The 19,777-nt window shown below is 41.4% G+C and overlaps 1 protein-coding gene across 3 annotated transcripts; it reads left to right on the forward strand.

Annotated features, from left to right (window-relative positions):
* The first annotated feature begins 1,442 nt into the window (after positions 1-1,442).
* Positions 1,443-19,553, forward strand: hdlbpa (high density lipoprotein binding protein a). Of its 3 annotated transcripts, none has more exons than XM_081606637.1 (28): positions 1,443-1,550; positions 4,072-4,142; positions 6,849-6,964; positions 7,024-7,205; positions 8,064-8,279; positions 8,380-8,586; positions 8,678-8,893; positions 8,982-9,188; positions 9,277-9,384; positions 9,467-9,571; positions 9,874-9,952; positions 10,045-10,184; positions 10,263-10,367; positions 10,456-10,569; positions 11,217-11,303; positions 11,389-11,520; positions 11,602-11,820; positions 12,058-12,279; positions 14,641-14,859; positions 14,957-15,095; positions 15,866-16,017; positions 16,093-16,197; positions 16,275-16,409; positions 17,224-17,367; positions 17,482-17,661; positions 17,744-17,860; positions 17,963-18,103; positions 18,182-19,553. In XM_081606637.1, the coding sequence occupies exons 3-28, from the start codon at positions 6,889-6,891 to the stop codon at positions 18,269-18,271; spliced, it is 3,837 nt and encodes a 1,278-aa protein (XP_081462763.1). In that variant the 5' UTR covers positions 1,443-1,550; positions 4,072-4,142; positions 6,849-6,888; the 3' UTR covers positions 18,272-19,553. The 3 variants fall into 3 exon arrangements, with proteins under 3 accessions (XP_081462763.1, XP_081462764.1, XP_081462762.1); XM_081606638.1 differs by having other exon boundaries at positions 7,042-7,205; XM_081606636.1 differs by lacking the exons at positions 1,443-1,550; positions 4,072-4,142 and having other exon boundaries at positions 6,871-6,964; positions 7,042-7,205; positions 15,869-16,017.
* Positions 19,554-19,777: the final 224 nt, after the last annotated feature.

Raw genomic sequence — 19,777 nt, forward strand, 5'->3', positions numbered from 1 at the left:
GAAGGATGGTAAAGGAGGTAAAATGAATTTCAAACTCACCGAAAACTGCATGTTGGCTTCACCAAGTTTCTATAGCAGCTTGCTAGCTACATCTAACCTGTTTATTTGAGAGGCCTGCCAGGAAACAGACTCTTTCTCACAACATCAAATGTTTGCAGGTTGCCACGCTCCACTGGGCGTTTCACCTGAAACTGTTTTATTTGCTTACATGAGACCAACATGGAGTTTGTCAGCAAAAACCGCCTCAGGTATAACAGCTCAGTATGTTGGAGGTTCTGTGATGCTGTGGGTCTGATTCTCATCTTAACGTCCTGATGTCCTACCCTGTCCGTCCGTCCGTCCGTCCGTCCGTCCGTCCGTCCGTCCGTCCATCCATCCATCCATCCATCCATCCATCCATCCATCCATCCATCCATCCATCCATCCATCCATCCTATACTCTCATACAATGAGTATGTCATCTCATACTCATTGTATGAGATGACATACAATGAGTCATCTCATTGTATGTTCCAACCTTGTGAAATATTACAAGAAAAAAAAAGTGCTGTCCTAATGGCAAAAATGGGATTGCGTAATAATCGCCAATTTTTGTGCCACCAGGGATTTTGTAAAAAAAAAATCCTTGGCATGTTTTTTCCCCCAAAATACTGTACACAAAATAAGAAGTTGTACTGAGTGTACCAAAGAACCAAAAAGAATCGGTTTAGTCATCAATTTATGTGAGATTATTAATTACTTACAATCTGAGTCAAAGTCATGGACATTTAAGAGTGGAGTTGTTGAAAGTGAATGAGTTCAGTGGTGATGAAGAGACAGTAACTGGGATGAAGATGGCTGTCTGGGATGATTTGTGACACAAGGAAGAAGAGACCTGCAATGATGCATGGTTTCAGGATGCCTTGATGTCACACGAATAAAAACGGAAGGCGTAAAAAAGAAGGAAGTAATTTACTAAGCATGACCTGCCATGACTCTTAAAGTTTGATGTTGTAATAAGAAAGAGAAGGCTGATATTTAAGCATTTTTACCGGATGATAAATATATATTTAAAATAATGCAAAGAAAAATATTTAGAAGATTAATTTAAAGTAAAAACTCTCCATTTTTGAGCTGTAATCTTAATATGTCTCTTCTTCATATCCATGCAATTCAATGATAAAAAAGTTATAAACTTTATTTTCTCTGCTACTTTACTTGCGTTATTTGTTTATTTCCTCTGCACTTACTGTACAATCAATATTATATGTAACTTTAGATAATAGAAAAAGTTAATTTCTTGATTCTATTGCAAGTTAGTTCATTGTCCATTACAAATGATGCCTCACTCTAATGTTTAATTTTCTAAGAAAAAAAAAGTGCAACACTAATCGCAATGTTTGAGGGGAATGAAAATAAGTTATTTGTAACCGGACTCTTGGACGTGACGTTTTAGGACATGATTGGTGGCGGAGACCTCTATATATCCGTCAGGCTTCACTCCCACCTTCTCGCCAGTGGAATTTCAGCTCAGCTCCTGCACCTTCAGGGCAGACGAACACATAAAAGAAGTAAGTACTGGCTTGTTTTCGGTCCTATACCTCTGTACTCCCAACATCCGTGACTTCTACTGACCACTAATAAACCACCGCGGTACTTGTCCTTTGGCCAGTTAAGGGGTAAGCTCCATATATTACACTATGTTCTGGCCTGACTCCGTGTCATTTCAACCCTCTCTCAGCTGTGTGCCTACGTGGACTTAGCTCGCTAGTCGAACGTTATGGAAGCTAACATTAGCTCGCTAGCTAGGCTATAGTTGGACTTATACTTTTATTGAGTGTACTAATGTTGGATAACCCGCATAAAACGTCACGATCACTGTCTAAATGTACAGTTAGGATTATTGTAAAGTTTTTAGCTTTTAATTAGCTGACATTCTAATGTCACCAACGGTAAAACAGACAGACTTAAGTTGTGTTTTCCAAGTGAGAGTGAGGCATGCTAAGTTAAGGCTACCTATTAGCCGAAGGGCTACGTGTCACAGTCGTACACGCCGCAGTCAAAGTTTTTAGCAAGTTTGCTAACAAGCTGTGGTTTCTGGGCTAATATTCAATTATTCTGTATTTGTCCTTGTTACTCTCACACCTCTACGCAATGACCCGAGTATCTAACGTTATCTCGTTTGACATTATTAGTTTTTGTCAGGCAGACTATATGTTTTATCGGCTAGGCAAGGTTAGCCGATATGAAGGTACCTAGCATTAACTGTGCTGCAAAGTGTCGTTGGCAGCTGTCAGCTAGTTAACATGATATCCTGTTAGCTGCCTTCTTAAGTCTATAAGCTGGGATTTAGACTATAATGTTATCGAGGCTCGAACGTTGGCAGGCTGTAGGAAATATTAATGCAAGTTAACGTGGCGTACAGAGCAACAAGACACTGACTTATTAGCAGCTCTTTAATAAATACCTGGCGTGTTGCATATCTTTTCTCCTTGGCATCACTATACTGTATTTTAAGTTTCATAAAATTACAAAATGATGTTGGCTTAATTCTCAAATGATTACATTTCAGAAGTAGAATTCAAAACCAAATTCAGGGAAAAAAAAAAGAAATTTTGGATGCCAAATTCATGTATGAGGGTATACATGGATTTTTTTTAAAGGTTTTTTTTGGATTCGTATGATTCTGAGGTAATTGATGATCTTCGGTCTACATTAAGCAATGTCAAAGTTTGGTTTGAAGTGTAGATGAAAACGTTATATTTTAGATTTTCCACCTGTTCGGTGTTCAGAATAATTATACTTTGAAAGCGTGAGTTGTCTGAATCAAATTTTGCTAGTTCCAGTAAAGCATGTGCTGTCCTATCAACAGTTTTTTTTTTTCTGTATTTATTTTAAACTTGAAACTCATCAGTCTATTTTCAAGACAAATGGATCCAGTCCATTATTATGTAATGACTACACTGCGTATAGATTTGTATTTTTGTGAATTTTTAAAAAGCTAACTTTAATATGCATTACAGTTTGTTTTTCTATTTACTTTCTTTTGGGAGCATAGCCAGTAATTGGTACAAAGATGGAACCCATAATAGTACATAATTGGTAACCTACCAAACTAGAAGTCATGTTTTGGCAGCAGAAGTGCTAAGATGTTTCCCTTCCCCGATGTTTAGTCAAAAGCTTCACCATGTCACTCATGACCTAGGAATTACACTGTTGATTAAAAGGGTTTGACTCTTACGGTGGTTTATGTTAATGAGCCACCGTAAGAAAACTAGTGGAACTTCTCACTGGATAAGGTCTGTTGGACATAAAAAGCATAGCACACTGCACGTTAAGTAAACTCTTGTGTGGTGGTAGAGCACAGCACTGCCCAGTTTACTGTTTTTAAAATATTTTGACCTTGAGTCTGATCCACATTGCTCCTGAGATTCTTCTGTGGTTCAATCAGAACGAATTATGCCAGAGTTTCCCCCAGAAAACACTCTAAGCCCAGCGGAAGGGACGTTGGGGCGAGCCCCCAACGACCTGTTTGTGTTTAAAAAAAAATAAATAAAAAAGTTAACAGAAAATGTAAAAATAGGACAAGGTGTTATTGGAAGACATTATTCACAATACTTAAGCACAAATTATGGTCTTAAACACTCAAGCATGATAAAAAAAATAAAAAATCACTTGTTTTGCACTTCATACAAGTCATAATTAAGTTATCAATGACATCTAAACCTATCTTAAACAGTCTTTATCACTGTTGCATGTGTGAAAAAACCTATTTAAATGCAAGTTTGCTACTTTGTCCCCAAATCCTATAAAGACTCCAATCTTAGTTCATACTGCTTTTTGTGGGAAAGTCTCCAAAATTTTCAGTTTTTAGGTTTTAACTTTAGACAGAATCATTTGTAGGTTGTTTTTTTTTAGGAAAACAATAATTGGTCAGTCTGATTTATCGTTGAAGAGTCATTAGCTGGTATATTTATTGCACATCTGCTTGTTCACCAATTAAACAGTACAGGAATTTAAAGCTTTAAGTTTTTTAGACAGGAATAATTCCTTTTGGAGTCCTTACCTTCCTCCTCTTTGTTTTTTAAACAGGTAAAAGCTGGCAGGCTGACGGGAACTTGCATTTTACAGGACGGATTATCTGGTAACTGACCATTTAGCTGGTAAGTTGTTTGCGCACACACACAGCGTTTTTAAGTAATTTACATGGAATAAATCTTTAGTTTTTCATAACAAATGTTGAGTCTAGAGTTGTGCCGATCAGGTTTTTTCCTGCCGATACCGATTCCGATCACCCATGAGGGCCGATCACCAATACCAATCACATAATAATAATTATTTTTTTAATCAAAAGCACTACCGGTTACATAATGTGGAAAAAGGAACCATGAATTCACCTTAATTTAGACAAAAATGTGTTTTTAATAACTTTCCAAGAAAAAAACAGGCATTGTGCAAATTGTACTGCTATCAGTAATACTACCTTTAACAGACAAAACATATGAAGGCTCTGAAGAGGTTAAATAATACAAAGAGTCAATAAAACCTCTCAACATTGCCAAAAATTCAAGTATAAAACTTAACATTCAAAGGCAAATACAGGATCCATTACAATAAACAATCCTGAGTTACTGAATGAAAACTTCCTGATAGCATGGCGACTAGCTGATTACTGCTAGTTCTGATTGGCTGTTTCTGACTGAGTGGAGTAATTATGCAGAACAGGGAGGAGGCAGAGGAGGTCGATTATTTTTTCAGAGATTATCTGTCTCATGTTAGGACAGTAAAAGTTTTAATATGTAAAATGTATTTTTTTAAGTTGGATACTGCAGCTTTAAGCAGAGGTTCGGTGTGAGAGTCACTACCAGGTGGAGCAGAAGCGGCGCTCCGTCTGTGAAATATTACTACCTGTAGCGTAGCAGCGGTTCAACAGCGAGAGCAGAACCAGCGTCTTGCAGCTCGAAGACTTAAATAATTTTGCGGGTTATTTGTTTAGCTTTCTGACCGTCATGCTAATCCGGGTGAGTGTTTGTAGCTGTGCGCTACTTTACCTGCTGTCTGATCCTCCATATGTCATTTTTACTGCAGTGAGCCTCGATATAGCCAAACTCCGTCAAGTATGGCATAGTTTTTATGCCATATTAGATTTGTCGTGTTGATGCATTTTGACGTGCTTCACCCCACGTGCTTCAACTTTCCGCCACAACACGCAAACTTCCCCAGTCACTCAGTGCGTTATAGTTCCACATCACTTAGGATTTGTTGCTGTGCGTTTGCGCAGTGTGAAGGAAAGAGGAGACCAGCTGCACAGGCAGGCTGCGAAATGAGATGCAGGTGATCAGTTTGTGTGATCGGCAGCAAGAGACCGTGATCGGCGATCACCGATCATACACTTTTTCACGGAAATCGGCCGATTATGATCGGTGGCTGATCGATCGGCACACCTCTAGTTGAGTCAGTCCAGTTGTATACAGAAGATGGGCTCAAAGTCGATGACGTGCTTTCCAATTTCATCCCAGTTATAAAACAGTGCAGTCAGTTTCAGTTTACTATGCTGTTTACTATGCTGAAGCAGCAAAAGGTTATAAAGGTAGGATAAACTTAGACCAATAGAAAATGGGGGTTTGGTGAGGATATTTCTAAAACATTGCACTTCATTGCACATCTTCATGTTTATGATCATTTAGCCTTTTTAGTCTCTAGTGGCATTCTTATGGAACTAGCTTGGCGGAAAGAGGAGACGTGAAGACACCTGTGCAGTCAGGTGGCCAGGACTTCTACATGGTTCACATATTTTGAGCACACGGCACGCCTCGTACACACGCCTGCACACACATGTGGACAGGACTGACACCAGCACATTTCTTTATCATGTTCCCACCTTTAAAGCAGAGGAATGTGGTCATAAATTCATGATGTGAACGTAGATTATTACAGCTAACTCTTTAGATAAGGCTTCAGTAATGGTTATTAAAACCTCTGGTTGAACAAATGGGTTGTTGCTGCCTCAGTTTGGAACAGCTGTTCTCTATACAGATTTACCATTTCTATAGTAACGCACTCAAATTGTTCATGCTTTTATATCCGTTTTCTGCTTTTCTTGGAGGAAAAGCCACCCTATTATTATTCATTCTTTGTTGGCAAGAGTTTCTTGACCAAAACACACAAACTAGAGACTCCCCTGGCTATATCGAGTTTTTGTTTTAAACGTGATGAAATTGAAACGAGGTGCGTATCCTTTTTCCAAGAAACTGTATTTTCAGTAATGAGGACTGCTGTTGGAGCTTGATGCATAAAATTCAACAAAGCTGTGAGGTGGAGGTGAGGACTTCTGAGTTTTGCTCTTGGAACTGAACCGTTGGCTCAAAGATCTAAGAGACAGACCGCTCCTGGACTTTAATCTCTTGCATTGTGGACATAGAGAGAGGTCACCGAGCGAAATCCTCTTAGCCGTCACCCTACTATAATTCTTGGAATAGTGCCGTTTGAAGAGATGGAGAGAGGGTGCACTGCATTTGGCATTGCTAATAAAGGTGATCGTGATCTCTGGAACATGGGTTTTCTGTGATAAAAGTAGATTAGATAAAGGGAAAGCCAAAGTTCAGCTATAATAAGCTTGCTCATGATCATGTGACTTTTATTTAATTAAAAAAAAAACATGTTTAGTTCTTGAGCTTCAACGTTTCCCGACCTGTTTGAATGTAATTGAGCCAAAATTCAAATTGTAATAACATACGGCTCACATGACTGTTTTTCTGAACTCTACCATGTTCCAAAAAGTGAGCAAATTATAACTTGTGTTATTTTAACCTTTACTTGTTAGCTGCATTGTGGCTGTAACTGTACTAAACCATGCACTTTGTTTCCAGTGGCACACTCGGACTCTGTGTTTGACGTGGGATCTTAACCATGAGCTCAGTCGCTGTACTTACGCAGGAAAGTTTCATTGAGCACCGCAGTGGGCTTCTGCCTGAACAAAGTGGTGGTGAGTGTTTTTGACCATTTATATACTTTTATCACTTTATGTATTGGTAATTGGAGTAGTTTCACCCTCCCCTCCAGCTGCTGGAGGCCCCAGTGCTGGAGAAGATGAGGAGGAACTTCCTACCTACAAGGATGCCTTCCCACCTCTCCCTGAGAAAGCGGCCACACCTGAGGGGACGCAGGAAACTGCCAATGCCTGGACATCAAAGATTCGGCCTCTCAAGTCCTCCATTATCACCCAGGTGCACCAGTACTACTACTTTAACTTAACTTAACATGTGGCCCTGTGTCTCCTTTTGCTCAAATTTATAAGAATTTTACAGAGTTTCCTTGCATCCTGCCTGTCTTAAATGCAAGTTGGCTTTAAATGCTTTAATCACAAATCTTAAATTTTGGCATGGTATGACTATTTAATTTTGTATATTTAGTTGTATATCATATTTGCAGGTAAAAGTTTCATATGCAGACATCTTCCTTGTGTTCTGTGACTTAAAGTACTGATAACTAGCTGCTAATGTGCCCTAGCTAGTTTTTTTTTTTGCATCTGTTAAGTAAGTCAAACTTGATTGCTAGTTGGCTGGAGGATGTTCATCTTCGCCCCTGGATCACTTCTGTTGCTAATCCATAAAATATTACCTTATTTCGTGCTAAAAACTTGGCATTAGGGAGGTTAAGGCTGCAGAGGGCCACATGCAGAGTGGGAAGCACAAAACTGCTGTTAAGAGCCACAAGCGGACCCCAGAAATGTTTTTGCTGTGCTTGATTGTAATGCAGCAGTATCCTCTGACCATTCTATAGTGTAATGTTTTTTGTGTTTTTAAATTTAATTCAATGTAGCATTAAATAATTGAGTCTTAAATTTTACCCTGGTTTTAGTGGTGGGACTTGATTAAAGGTTAAAGTCTGATGTAGCTCGTACATCAGACTTACAGGCATGCTAGAAACGCAACACAAAGTTCTGTCTTGTGACTTTTGTATGCTTAAAATTTTTTTAATTGGGTTTTACTGTAGGTATTGTGGCACCCATTAATGAATTCAGTGCAATATCTATCAGTGCAATATCTATAAGTTTATCTTATTTTTATTTTTATACGTCTCAGGTTTTCCATGTGCCGCTGGAGGAGCGCAAGTACAAGGACATTAACCAGTTTGGGGAAGGGGAACAAGCGAAGGTCTGTGTGGACATCATGCATAAGACTGGAGCCCACCTGGAACTCTCCTTGGCTAAAGACCAGGGTCTCTCCATCATGGTGTCTGGGAAGCTGGATGCTGTGATGAAGGCCCGCAAGGAGATCGTGTCCCGACTGCAGACTCAAGTATGAGGCTTTGGAATTTCTACTGGTCAACATTTATTGTCTGCGACAAAGATGGCTGTAATGTTTATTTATTTTTTTTTGTGTTGTTTTTCTTTTTCAGGCTTCAGCGACTGTCGCTATCCCAAAGGAACACCATCGCTTTGTCATCGGCAAGAACGGGGAGAAGCTTCAGGAGCTAGAGCTCAAGACTGCCACCAAGATCCAGATCCCACGACCCGACGACCCCAGCAACCAGATCAAGATCTCTGGTACCAAGGAGGGTCTGGAAAAGGCAAAGCATGAGATCCTGTTGATCTCTGCAGAGCAGGTAATGTTAATGCCCTCAGGAAGCATTTTCACATTCATTTTTATTACCCAGTTTTGCCATTTTTAACTTTTCCTACTCATTTTTTTAATAGGATAAGCGTGCTGTGGAGAGGGTGAACATTGATAAGGTGTACCATCCCTTTATCACCGGTGCCTACAATAAGATAGTTGGAGAGATGATGCAGGAAACTGGTGCTCGCATTAATGTCCCCCCTCCAAGCGTGAATAAGAATGAGATCGTCATCACTGGGGAAAAGGAGCAGGTGGCCCTTGCTGTGGCTTTGATCAAGAAGATCCATGAGGAGAAGGTGAGGGGACAACAAAAAATCTGATTGTATAAAATAATATTTAGTTCCTGTCAAAAGGTACAAAAGCTGGTCTTTGTATCTCCTGCAGAAGAAGAGTACGACCACGATTGCGGTGGAGGTGAAGAAGTCTCAGCACAAATATGTCGTCGGCCCCAAGGGAAACACCCTGCAGGAGATCCTGGATAGAACTGGCGTCTCTGTTGAGATCCCACCTTCAGACAATAGCTCAGAAACAGTCATCCTTCGTGGGGAGCCTGACCGCCTGGGGCAGGCCCTCACTGAAGTGTACGCCAAGGTACAGGCGGTTTCTGATGACGAGTGGAAGTGCTAACTGGAGGGCATGAGAGTTGGAGGGAAAACTAACTTTTTGTTTCCGTTTTCAGGCAAACAGCTATACTGTTTCCTCGGTGTCGGCTCCTTCTTGGCTTCATCGTTTCATCATTGGCAAAAAGGGACAGAACTTGGCTAAGATCACCCAACAGATGCCCAAGGTGCGAGTCGTATAGACTGGAAGAAGTTTGAGGTCTGACTGTTGGTCCTAAATGAATTGATGTTTTTATCGTTTGTGTTCAGGTGCACATTGAGTTCACCGAGGGAGAAGATAAAATCACTTTGGAAGGACCAACCAAAGAAGTGCAGATGGTGCAGAGTCAGATTCAAGCCATTGTTACGGATTTGGTGAGGTTTTCTTTTCACTGAAGTCTAGCAAATGAGTCATCTTCTGTACATGAAGAAAATCTTTCACCTGCTGATACTAAAAACTTAAGATTTTTTTCTCTGTGACTATTTCTACACCAAAGAGTGAGCTAATTTGGTAGAATTTAGGAATGGTGCATTCACTCATCTGCGAAAAATAGGATTTTTGACTTTCTGACTTGATGAACTTTAAAACCATCCGATTTTGGTCAGAGACCATTCATGTGCATCTCTACACATGGAAGGCACACATATAATTTTTATTTTATTTTACCTTTTAACAGGTAAGTCGAATGGACTATGCAGAGATCACTGTGGATCCCAAATTCCATCGTCACCTGATTGGAAAAGGAGGCGTTAACAGTAAGTGTGCACCTGAAACTTCATCCTTAAAAAAAAAACTTTTTAATTATTTTTGCTCTTAAAAACAATCTGTTTTCTGACTTAACTTTTAGTCAACCGCATCAAAGAGTTGCACAAGGTGACAGTCCGCATCCCCCCTGACAACGAGAAGAGCAACCTGATCCGCATAGAGGGGGATCCCCAGGGTGTGCAGGAAGCCAAGAAGGAGCTGCTGGAGCTAGCGTCACGCATGGTCGGTACACACAGCTAAGACACTACATGTAGTTCACCGTAGAGCCTTGCGTTGCTCAATAACTTGTGGGGCTTGCAGGAGAACGAGCGTACAAAGGACTTGATCATCGAACATCGTTTACACAGAGCCATCATCGGGCAAAAAGGGGAGAAGATAAAGGAAGTGCGGGACAAATTTCCAGAGGTCAGTTCTAACTCCTCCTATTGGTTTGCATTTGCTCTGTACTGGAGCTGATGGCGGTCTGTGAACGGTTCTGTTACGTTTGTTCCAGGTCATCATCAATTTCCCCGACCCAGCACAGAAGAGCGACATTGTTCAACTTAGAGGGCCTCGGAACGAGGTGGAAAAATGCTCCAAGTTTATGCAGAAGATGGTGGCTGAAATGGTAAACTGTCAGTTTTTAAAAAAATTATTTTTCTCTCTTTTATTACTACTGTGACACACATTTTGAGGTGCAGCACATGGTGTTTGAGCATCCTTAAAGTATTAACCCTTGTGCGTACGAGGACTGAGGCAAACGTAGAGGACTGTGGCAAACGATACAAGTTTTATGTGTGTGGGGTCGGTTGGACCCCATTTCTGGACACCAGGGTTAAATGCATCCATCTAAAATTTAAGGCCTTAAAATGTATTCATTTTACCAATTTTAATTTTTCTACAAAATTTTGCCCCTTGGTACGCAGTCCCCGATTATCATCTAATGTCACAGGTCTTAAATTTTCTCTTGGCAGGACTATTTAATATTGTATATTCAGTTTGTTTTTCTTGTGGAACTTTTCAGAAAAACAAATAACTCAAACTGTCAGGCAAAAGTACTTTATTGTGTTCTGTGACAAGGCAATTGAGGCCAAAGGTCCCTCACTAACATACACTTGTTAGCTGGGTAAGTGCAATCATCTCCACTTGGCTGGACGAAGTTTATACATTTCTGTGGAGATATAGGTCTTAAATTTAAGACTTTTGTGAATGGAATTTGAGTTGGTGAATCCCTTCAGTAACGATGTGTTCACATTTTCATTTTTGCTGGTTTAGGTGGAGAACAGCCAGACTCTGTCCGTCCCCATCTTCAAGCAGTTTCATAGGAACATAATTGGAAAAGGAGGAGCAAACATCAAGAAGGTGCTGTATGTTGTACTGTTTTTTTCTTTCTGTATTGCACAATGAATCCAAGAAGAAGCCTTAAAGAAGATCTTTAATGCTGTAGATCCGAGAGGAAACCAACACCAAAATCGACCTCCCTGCTGAAAACAGCAACTCTGAAATGATCGTCATTACGGGGAAGAAGGCAAACTGTGAAGCTGCAAGGAACCGCATTTTGGCAATTCAGAAAGAACTGGTAAACACTCGCTAAACCCTGTCCATCTGGTTGCATGATGGTAAAACTACAGTTTAGTAATTCTTGTCTCTCTGCGTTCAGGCCAACATCACAGAAATGGACGTGTCCATCCCCTCCAAGTTGCACAACTCGCTGATTGGTTCAAAGGGCCGCCTGGTGCGATCCATCATGGAGGAGTGTGGCGGTGTGCACATCCACTTCCCCACCGAGGGCTCGGGGATTGATAAAGTCACCATCAGAGGCCCAGTGGAGGAGGTGGAGAAAGCAAAGCAGCAACTGCTTGCTCTAGCAGAGGAAAAGGTTTGTACAAGTCTTTCAACTTCTTTGCTAAACTTGCAAGCAGTCTATTTTGCCATGTGATTATACAGTTGGATTGACGTTTGCCAGCCAGGAAATGTTTAGCACTCGTCCACCACAAAGCCACCTACACTTTATGGTGGTTACCACCTCTTCGACATGGCTGCCAACTATCATAAATTTATTCTGAAAAGCCTTACCGAACTTTAAATTTAAAATTTGGTAAACCATCTTTCACAGCAAATAAAGAGTTTCACTGCTGAGCTGCATGCAAAGCCAGAATACCACAAGTTTCTCATCGGGAAAGGCGGCGGAAACATCCGGAAGGTCCGTGACAGCACCGGTGCCAGAATCATTTTCCCCACCTCTGAGGACAAAGACCAAGAGCTCATCACTGTGGTTGGGACTGAGGAGGCGGTTCGGACAGCCCAGAAGGAGCTGGAGGAGCTCATCAAGAGTTTGGTATGCCATTTAAAAAATATATATAAATAAAAATAGGAGTCCTGTACAGGAATCAGGGTTTCCCCCAGAAAACCTGCTAAGCCCGGTGGTCGGGCGCCGAGGCGGTCCACCGTTTTTTTGTATTAAAAGATGTTAAGTAGACAAAAGTAAAAATATCACTGGGTAATTATATGTTATGGGAAAACATTGTCAGTGAACTGCTAAATAAACCCACAACCAGTCTTAAAAACGACTAATCAACAAATACAATTAAAATGAAAATCAATTATGTCCACTATTGTTAAATCCAAATTAAGTCAGAGGCTCCATCAGGCCCCCCAGAGCTTCAGGGGCCCCATAAATGCTAATATTTTAACATAGACCAGAGATGTATAAATGTAGCATTTGTTTATCATTGCTGCCAAATTTGACAAAATGGTTTCAGCATATATAAATTAAAAAACTTTAAATGATTTAACATTTATATGTAAGATTTTAAGGAGCTGGCAAGTTTACTTTGTAGAAGTTCAAAGAACAATATTCATAGTCAGATTGGTTTGTTACCACAGCTACAATCTGATGCTGAGTTTCAGCTGTTTGTTCACAAATACAAATTAGTAAACAGCAGTTATAATTTATTGCTTTTTAGGTTTGCCAGCTACTCCCCCTGTCCTAGATTTCACTAAATCTAACACAGAAGCTGTTAGAGGTGCTGATGTTTTTAGCAACAAAAGGGGCCCCTAAGTCATATTCTGCTCCAGGCCTCATACATCCTTGGACCGGCCCTGCATGATGTGGTAATCCGCTGCTGCACTGCGCAGAGATGCGCAACAAATGGGAGATTTAATTCAATGCTGCTAATGTGGCTTTAGTAGCTCTTTCATTTAGTGTCTGTTGAGTTTTTAACAAGGGGACACAGAAACTATTTTGGTTGGTCGAGTTTCTGGATGAGTTTTTCAGATGTCCGGTGGCCGCGCGCATTAACTCTAAGTGGACAAAGCATTTGATACGGTTTGGTGCTTTGTGTAACCGGAAAAATAATACTAGTAATAATAATATAAAATCAGCGTGATGCGTGACTGCGAGGAGAGCGCGAAAGCTCCTCGCCGGGTTAAACCTACACGATGTGTGATTAGCACTGGGTCGTTAACCACTAACGCACCGGCTAACCGGGAACACAGACCTAAACTTTACAGGGAAGACGGGGCCAAACGCTGGGCAGCGTGTTGAGATGTAAATGCTGCATAATGTTTTGTTCACAAATATACATCATTCTCACCACTTAATGCACCTCTGAAAGCGCGACTACAAGTTATTCCTGCGGTTCACGTAGAGCTGTGCCACCAGAGCTAACCAGAGCTAACGCGGTGGGTTTAAACTCTTACCTTAATCAATAACTCCTCAGAACTAATCATAATTCCTCACAGGGGGTTGATGCAAATATCCATAGCGGTCGGCCTGTGTCCAGTTTGAGTGAAAGGAGGTGCGGGATCCGCGCTGAGATTAACTTTAGACATCCAGCTGCTGAAGCGGGAGGCAACGCGCAGAGGCCCAGCGGTGTGATTGGTCCGGCTTTAAATGCATAAACTATAAACATATCTTCTATAAACATATCTTTTAGGAATAAATCTGCTCTGATAGTGAAATGCTCGGAGCAACAGAAACACTTGCAATCCGGCTTATTTAAAAAAAAAAACAAAAAATAAAAAACAACCTAACAAAAAAACAAACAAGAAAGGCTTAGCCTGGCGGTGACCCTAGTAAAGCATGGCAGGCCACCAGGCCTATAATACACTGGGGGAAACCCTGCAGGAATGGACTAGTATGTGGGTTCAATGGGAAAACCTTGAGGCCTACTTGATATCTCTGGTGTAATTTATTTTTCCTCTTGTGGGACTTTTTTGTCAGCCAAAAGTTTGAGTCGCACTCAAATATCTTTATGTTCTGCGACTGGACTTTTGAGGCTACTGGTAACTCACTAACACTCTTGCTAGCTAGAGTATATTAGCAGCTCCCTTGCTAGCTTTGTTTGCATCTATTATGGGTAAGAACAAATTTAATGCCAGTAGCACACTTCAGTGGATACGTACGTCTTAAATTCCATTCATAATCGTCTTAAATTTGAGTGGGTCAAGGGTGCAGATTATTCTGTTTGTGTAGCCATTTTTAACTCATTTATGGTTTAAATGAGCTGATTCATTCAACACTTCTAAGATCGCTTGATTTAAAAACGAAACAAACAAATGGCACAAAACATCCCTAAAGCGTCAACCCTAAACATCTGGAATGTTGTAATAGGAAACTTATCACTATTCCTGATCCATAATATAAAAATGCATATCTTGTGGTTTCTAAATACTGATGTCCACTTTGTGGTTTCAGGACAACATTGTGGAGGACACGATGATCGTCGACCCTAAGTACCATCGCTACTTTGTGGCCCGCCGGGGTCAGGTCCTCAGGGACCTTGCTGATGAGTATGGTGGCGTCATGGTGAGCTTTCCTCGTACCGCCTCCCAGAGCGACAAGGTCACCCTCAAAGGAGCCAAAGAATGTGTGGAGGCAGCCAAGAAGCGCCTGCAGGAGATTGTTGAAGACCTGGTAAGTGTTGGTTGTCTTTTTTTTTTTTCCTTCTTTTCTGTTTCTTTCTTCTAAAATTTTTACTTGATTTTTTTTTTCTTTGTCCCCCCCCCCCCAGGAGGCTCAGGTGACCGTCGAGTGTGTGATTTCTCAAAAGTTCCACCGTTCCATCATGGGTCCCAAGGGCTCACGGATTCAGCAGATCACCAGAGATCACAACGTGCAGATTAAGTTTCCAGAGCGTGAGGACCCACAAGGTAAAAGCAAGCCATTGTGTTTCTCACCAAACTTTAAACCATTTTCTGGGCTCCCCCTATGGATTACAAATAGCTGTCTGGTTGAACGACATGTGTGAGGGCGGTTTGGGGGAAAGAGGATTCTTAAGAGACTCCCTGTCTCTAAGAACGGGGGCTTGGGGTGGAAATCGACTTTTTTTGGATGTACGTAGCTGGACATAGACAACAATGTCCTTAAGCTATTTGTTAAGCTTAAGGTGATGATATTAGGTAGTCATCTTTTAGCTAACATTACCTGCATCCAACAGCTTTACTCAACTCAGTCAGTTTGGGGGAAAAAACTGAAAAGTTCTTCGTGTTTTGCTGGTTTGCTGCCATGATTCTAACACACACCTGCGTAGCTTTACACAGCAGCAGCAGGTCTCCTCTGCTGCCGCACAGCTGTAAACCCAGCGCGAGTGTCATAGCGCTCATGTTGCGTTTAAAGGTGGCTCTGAAAAACGGGATACCACATGTTGACAACGGATAAAACAGTTTTAACTGCTGATAAAAGTGACAGAGGACATAGATATGGGACGTGTGGAAGCCCCTACTGTATCAGATTGACATAGCAGTAACAGAGAGTTGGCCATTCTAAGGTAAAAACTGAGTGCATAAAGCGTTCATGTTTTTTTTAATTTTTTTTAATCCAGACTGCTTTCTGCGCCCCACAGTTTGGGAACCTCTGCTTTAAACTAAAAGGAGTGTTTTTGGCTCAAAACCACTAACTGTGAGTATATGTGTTTATTTAGCAGCACCTCCTGCAGAAGCTCCTGTTCAGGAGAACGGAGAGGCCAATGGTGAAGTGAAAGAACCCGTCGACCCAAACGCTCCCAAAAAGTGTGACGTGATTTTGATTTCTGGTCGCAAAGAGCGCTGTGAGGCTGCTGTGGAAGCGCTGAAGGTCTGAGCTGATGCCACGCCTCAGTTTGGACTCAGTCAGTTGCTTTTCTACATCTAAGCGTGTCCTCCTCTGCAGGTCCTGGTTCCTGTCACAATTGAGGTGGAAGTGCCTTTTGAGCTTCATCGATACATTATTGGACAAAAAGGAAGTGGAATTCGTAAGATGATGGATGAATTTGAGGTACGCCATCTTTTAAAATCAGTTAAAACGCAGTGTGGGCTCAGTGCAGATTCCTCATGACTTCAACGTGCTTCCAGGTAAACATACAAGTGCCTCCTCCTGACCAGCAGTCTGATAAAATCGCCATCACCGGCTTGGCCTCTCACCTTGACCGTGCCAAAGAAGGCCTCTTCGACCGCGTCAAGGAGCTGCAGGCTGAGCAGGCAGATCGGGTTTGTATTTTTAGTTCTTTCAAGTTGTTCTGCTTCATCTTTCACAAGATGCAACACAAAACTGGGATGATTTTCTTAGTCCTGCACTTGAACTTTAATGTTATCTCAAATAACATTAAAGCTATTCAATGTTATTGTGCTAAATTCAAATTTTGTACTTCCATTTGGTTTCTACTGCTTCTAAAAACTAATGTTTTTTTGGCAATGAATTCATGTTTTTTTTTTTTTTTTTTTTTTTTATGTTTGGAAAATGGACGGTTTCAAAAACCTCCCAATTGTAAAGTCATGAATAGCAGGCACTGCACTGTTACTTAGCAAACCAAGCTGAGCTCCAGCACATTTGGTCTTCTAGTTTTACTGCTGTATGGTCCATACAATGACTACTGGAAAAGACAAGTGTTTTGTTGTTAACTTGCCATCCAGAATCCACTTGCTTTTATTCTTGTTGGTTTTGCAGGAGGCTCCATTTCTGCTTTTCAGAGACGTAAAGTCATATAATTGAGCATCTGTTTGCAGCCAACAGTGAGTTCAGGGGCATGGCCAGCAGCAGCTTATTTGGATTTAAAGTGACAGAAGCCCTAAAACAGCTCATTGTGAAATGGCCTCAATACACAGAACTGATCAGACTCGGAATATTGGTACAAAAAATGTAAACATGTTTTGGCCTGTCCTAACCTGCTTAAGGAATCATAATAGGTCACCTTTTAAAGGTCACGCACAACACATCAGCACAAAAGTCTCAGATTATCTTTCAAACGCATGAAATCAGGTAATAAAACAAGTTTTGTGCAAAAAATCACTCCTGAACCTGCAGGCACTCAAGAGCTTCAAACTGACCATCACTGTGGACCCAAAGTATCACCCAAAAATCATCGGCCGCAAGGGTGCCATCATCACAAACATCCGCACAGAGCATGATGTGAACATCCAGTTCCCAGAGAAGAATGATGAAAACCAGGTATAGCATGGAAAATTAATTCTTAAAGTTCTTTTTTTTTTTTTTTTTAAACACTTTTATAAAATGGAATGGCTCAAATCTTTTTTTTTTTTTCTTTTGTCTTCTTCTTCAAAGGATCAGATCACGATTACAGGGTACGAGCAGAATGCCATAGCTGCACGGGAGGCTATCCAGGCTATCGTGGACGAGCTGGAGGAGATGATCTCCGAGAACATCACCCTGGACAGCAGGGTTCATGCCCGCATCATTGGTGCTCGGGGCAAGGGCATCCGCAAGATCATGGATGAGTTTAAGGTGAGCTCCAGATTTGTTTTTATTGAAAATGTCAATTTTTAAAAAAAATCGTGACTCAAACATGACTTTTCAATGTTTTCAGATTGATCTCAGGTTTCCACAGAGTGGCGCTGCAGACCCAAACCTTGTCACAGTCGTAGGTCGTCCTGAACATGTGGATGAAGCCATCGATCATCTCCTGAACCTGGAAGAGGAATATGTAAGCTCCTCTGAACATTTTTTTTTTTTTTTTTTTTTTTTTGTCTGTCCAGTCGTGATCAAATGTTTGCTGATGCACTTTTTTTTGTGTGTTAATTTTCAGTTGTCGGATGTTGTGGAAAATGAGGCGAAGATGGCATACATGAGGCCACCTGGTGGCAGCGTTGCTGCTGCAGACGAGCAGCGTGGCCATTCCAAAGGTTTCGTGGTTAGAGAGGCTCCCTGGGCCACCGGCAACGAGAAGGTGAGACTTGCCCAACCAGCTGCTATTCCACTCCCCCTCACTAGTTTTTCTGAATCCATTTGCTCCTTTTCCTTTCAGGCTCCTGACATGAGCAGCTCAGAAGACTTCCCAAGCTTTGGCGCTCCGGTCCAAGCGAAGGCGTCACCCTGGGGACCCAAACGCTTTTAAGCTATTGGCTTAAAAGTAACTAGTCAAATCTTCCCCTCCACCAACTCCATCTGCATCCCTCCCTATCCCCCTAAAAAACCTCTGGACCTGGACTGACCGCTGACCCTCAAAGTCTTTAGTTCTCAGAATATCATCCTGCATCTCGGTCACCAGTCCACAACAAGAGCTTTCAGATACTGTAATCAATCGTGAGCTTTGTGTCTGCGTTCACTCGTACCGTCTCGAGCCTAAATGTTCCGGCCACGTCGCCGTCACGTCTACACCGATGTTTTAAATGTTTTAGACCAGACGCCTCATTGTGGTTTGAACTCTTCTACCAAATCGTGATGACGAAGACATCACTACTTTTTACGTGAGCTGCCCTGATCTTAGTTGCCTTTTGCAGGAGCCCAGGGGGGTGGGGAGGTACTGATTTTAGTGTTCAAACTTAAACATCAGTCGTAGAAGGTTCCCACGCCCCTTCCTGCTTCATCCATGTAGCCCAGTGAAAATGACGTAGTCATCCGTTTCCAAGCACACTATAGTGATCGTCCAATCATGTCCTTCCATGTCCTTCCATGTGCTCGTACCTGTGCTGCTGTGCGAATGATCAAACTTCGGCTCCCACCTTGTAGCCTTATGAATTGGTGAGCTGTGATGGAAGGTGTTGGGGAGGGAAAGAGAGGGGAGGGTGTTGGCTGGCTTTCAGCCACCACGGAATGGCACCAACTCAAACTGCCAGATGCTTGGAGATCATGCCACACCTAAACTTTGTACAACACTAGGCTAGAGCTCCACAGCATCCAAACCTCACACTAACTGTTTTAAATAGATTCGTTACATTATAAAGTAGATCACTCTACGGAAGTCGACCATCTTGTGCCAACTTTAACGACATCCTGCTTTCTTCGCCCTCTGCAATGGGTCAGTGTCCAGTCCCTTTGTCTTCCAGTTGCTATGCAGATCCCCTCTGTTATATGGCAATGGCCCCTCTCTTTTTTTTATTTTTTATTTTTATTTCCAGCCTTACAACTAGAAAGATACAAACCAGGTAGAGATGAGTTGCTTTCAGTAGACAACTGCAAGCTGTTTCCTCATTCTTTCAAAAACATTTTCTTCCCAGTTGTGTGTTTACTTGGCTTGTAAGTTTAGCCTTCTAGCTGCTAAGTAAATGTCTAGCATCTACCTACCTTGGTTTATATCCTCCTAGTATTGAACGAAAGATTATGCAAATACCATGAAGTGAACGGTTATGGGCGACACTGGAAAAAATTGTCCAAAAGCCAATAAAAAAAATTGAAAATATTTTTTGTCTGTCATTTTTGGGTTCATCACAAATGAATGTATTTTATGATTGACCTACATAAAGCTGTGAGGTGATTGGATAAGATGGATTTTTGAGAATTTAGCAATTTGAGTATATCTAAAAATAGAAAATTGTGGAAGGTCACTGTAAAAAAAAAAAAAATTAAATGGCAAAATTTGGGTGCACATTTTGATCATATATTGAACAAATATTCTATTCAG

This window comes from Poecilia reticulata, chromosome 4 (genome assembly GCF_904066995.2).
Source record: "Poecilia reticulata chromosome 4, P_reticulata-male-v2, whole genome shotgun sequence".
Lineage (NCBI taxonomy): Eukaryota > Metazoa > Chordata > Actinopteri > Cyprinodontiformes > Poeciliidae > Poecilia > Poecilia reticulata.

Excerpts from the sequence above, each read along its gene's own strand:
- hdlbpa (XM_081606637.1), top strand. The coding sequence starts at position 6,889 with ATGAGCTCAGTCGCTGTACTTACGCAGGAAAGTTTCATTGAGCACCGC. Across the intron at positions 16,018-16,092 it reads CTGCTGTGGAAGCGCTGAAG|GTCCTGGTTCCTGTCACAAT; the intron begins GTCTGAGCTGAT and ends CCTCCTCTGCAG. Across the intron at positions 16,198-16,274 it reads AGATGATGGATGAATTTGAG|GTAAACATACAAGTGCCTCC; the intron begins GTACGCCATCTT and ends ACGTGCTTCCAG.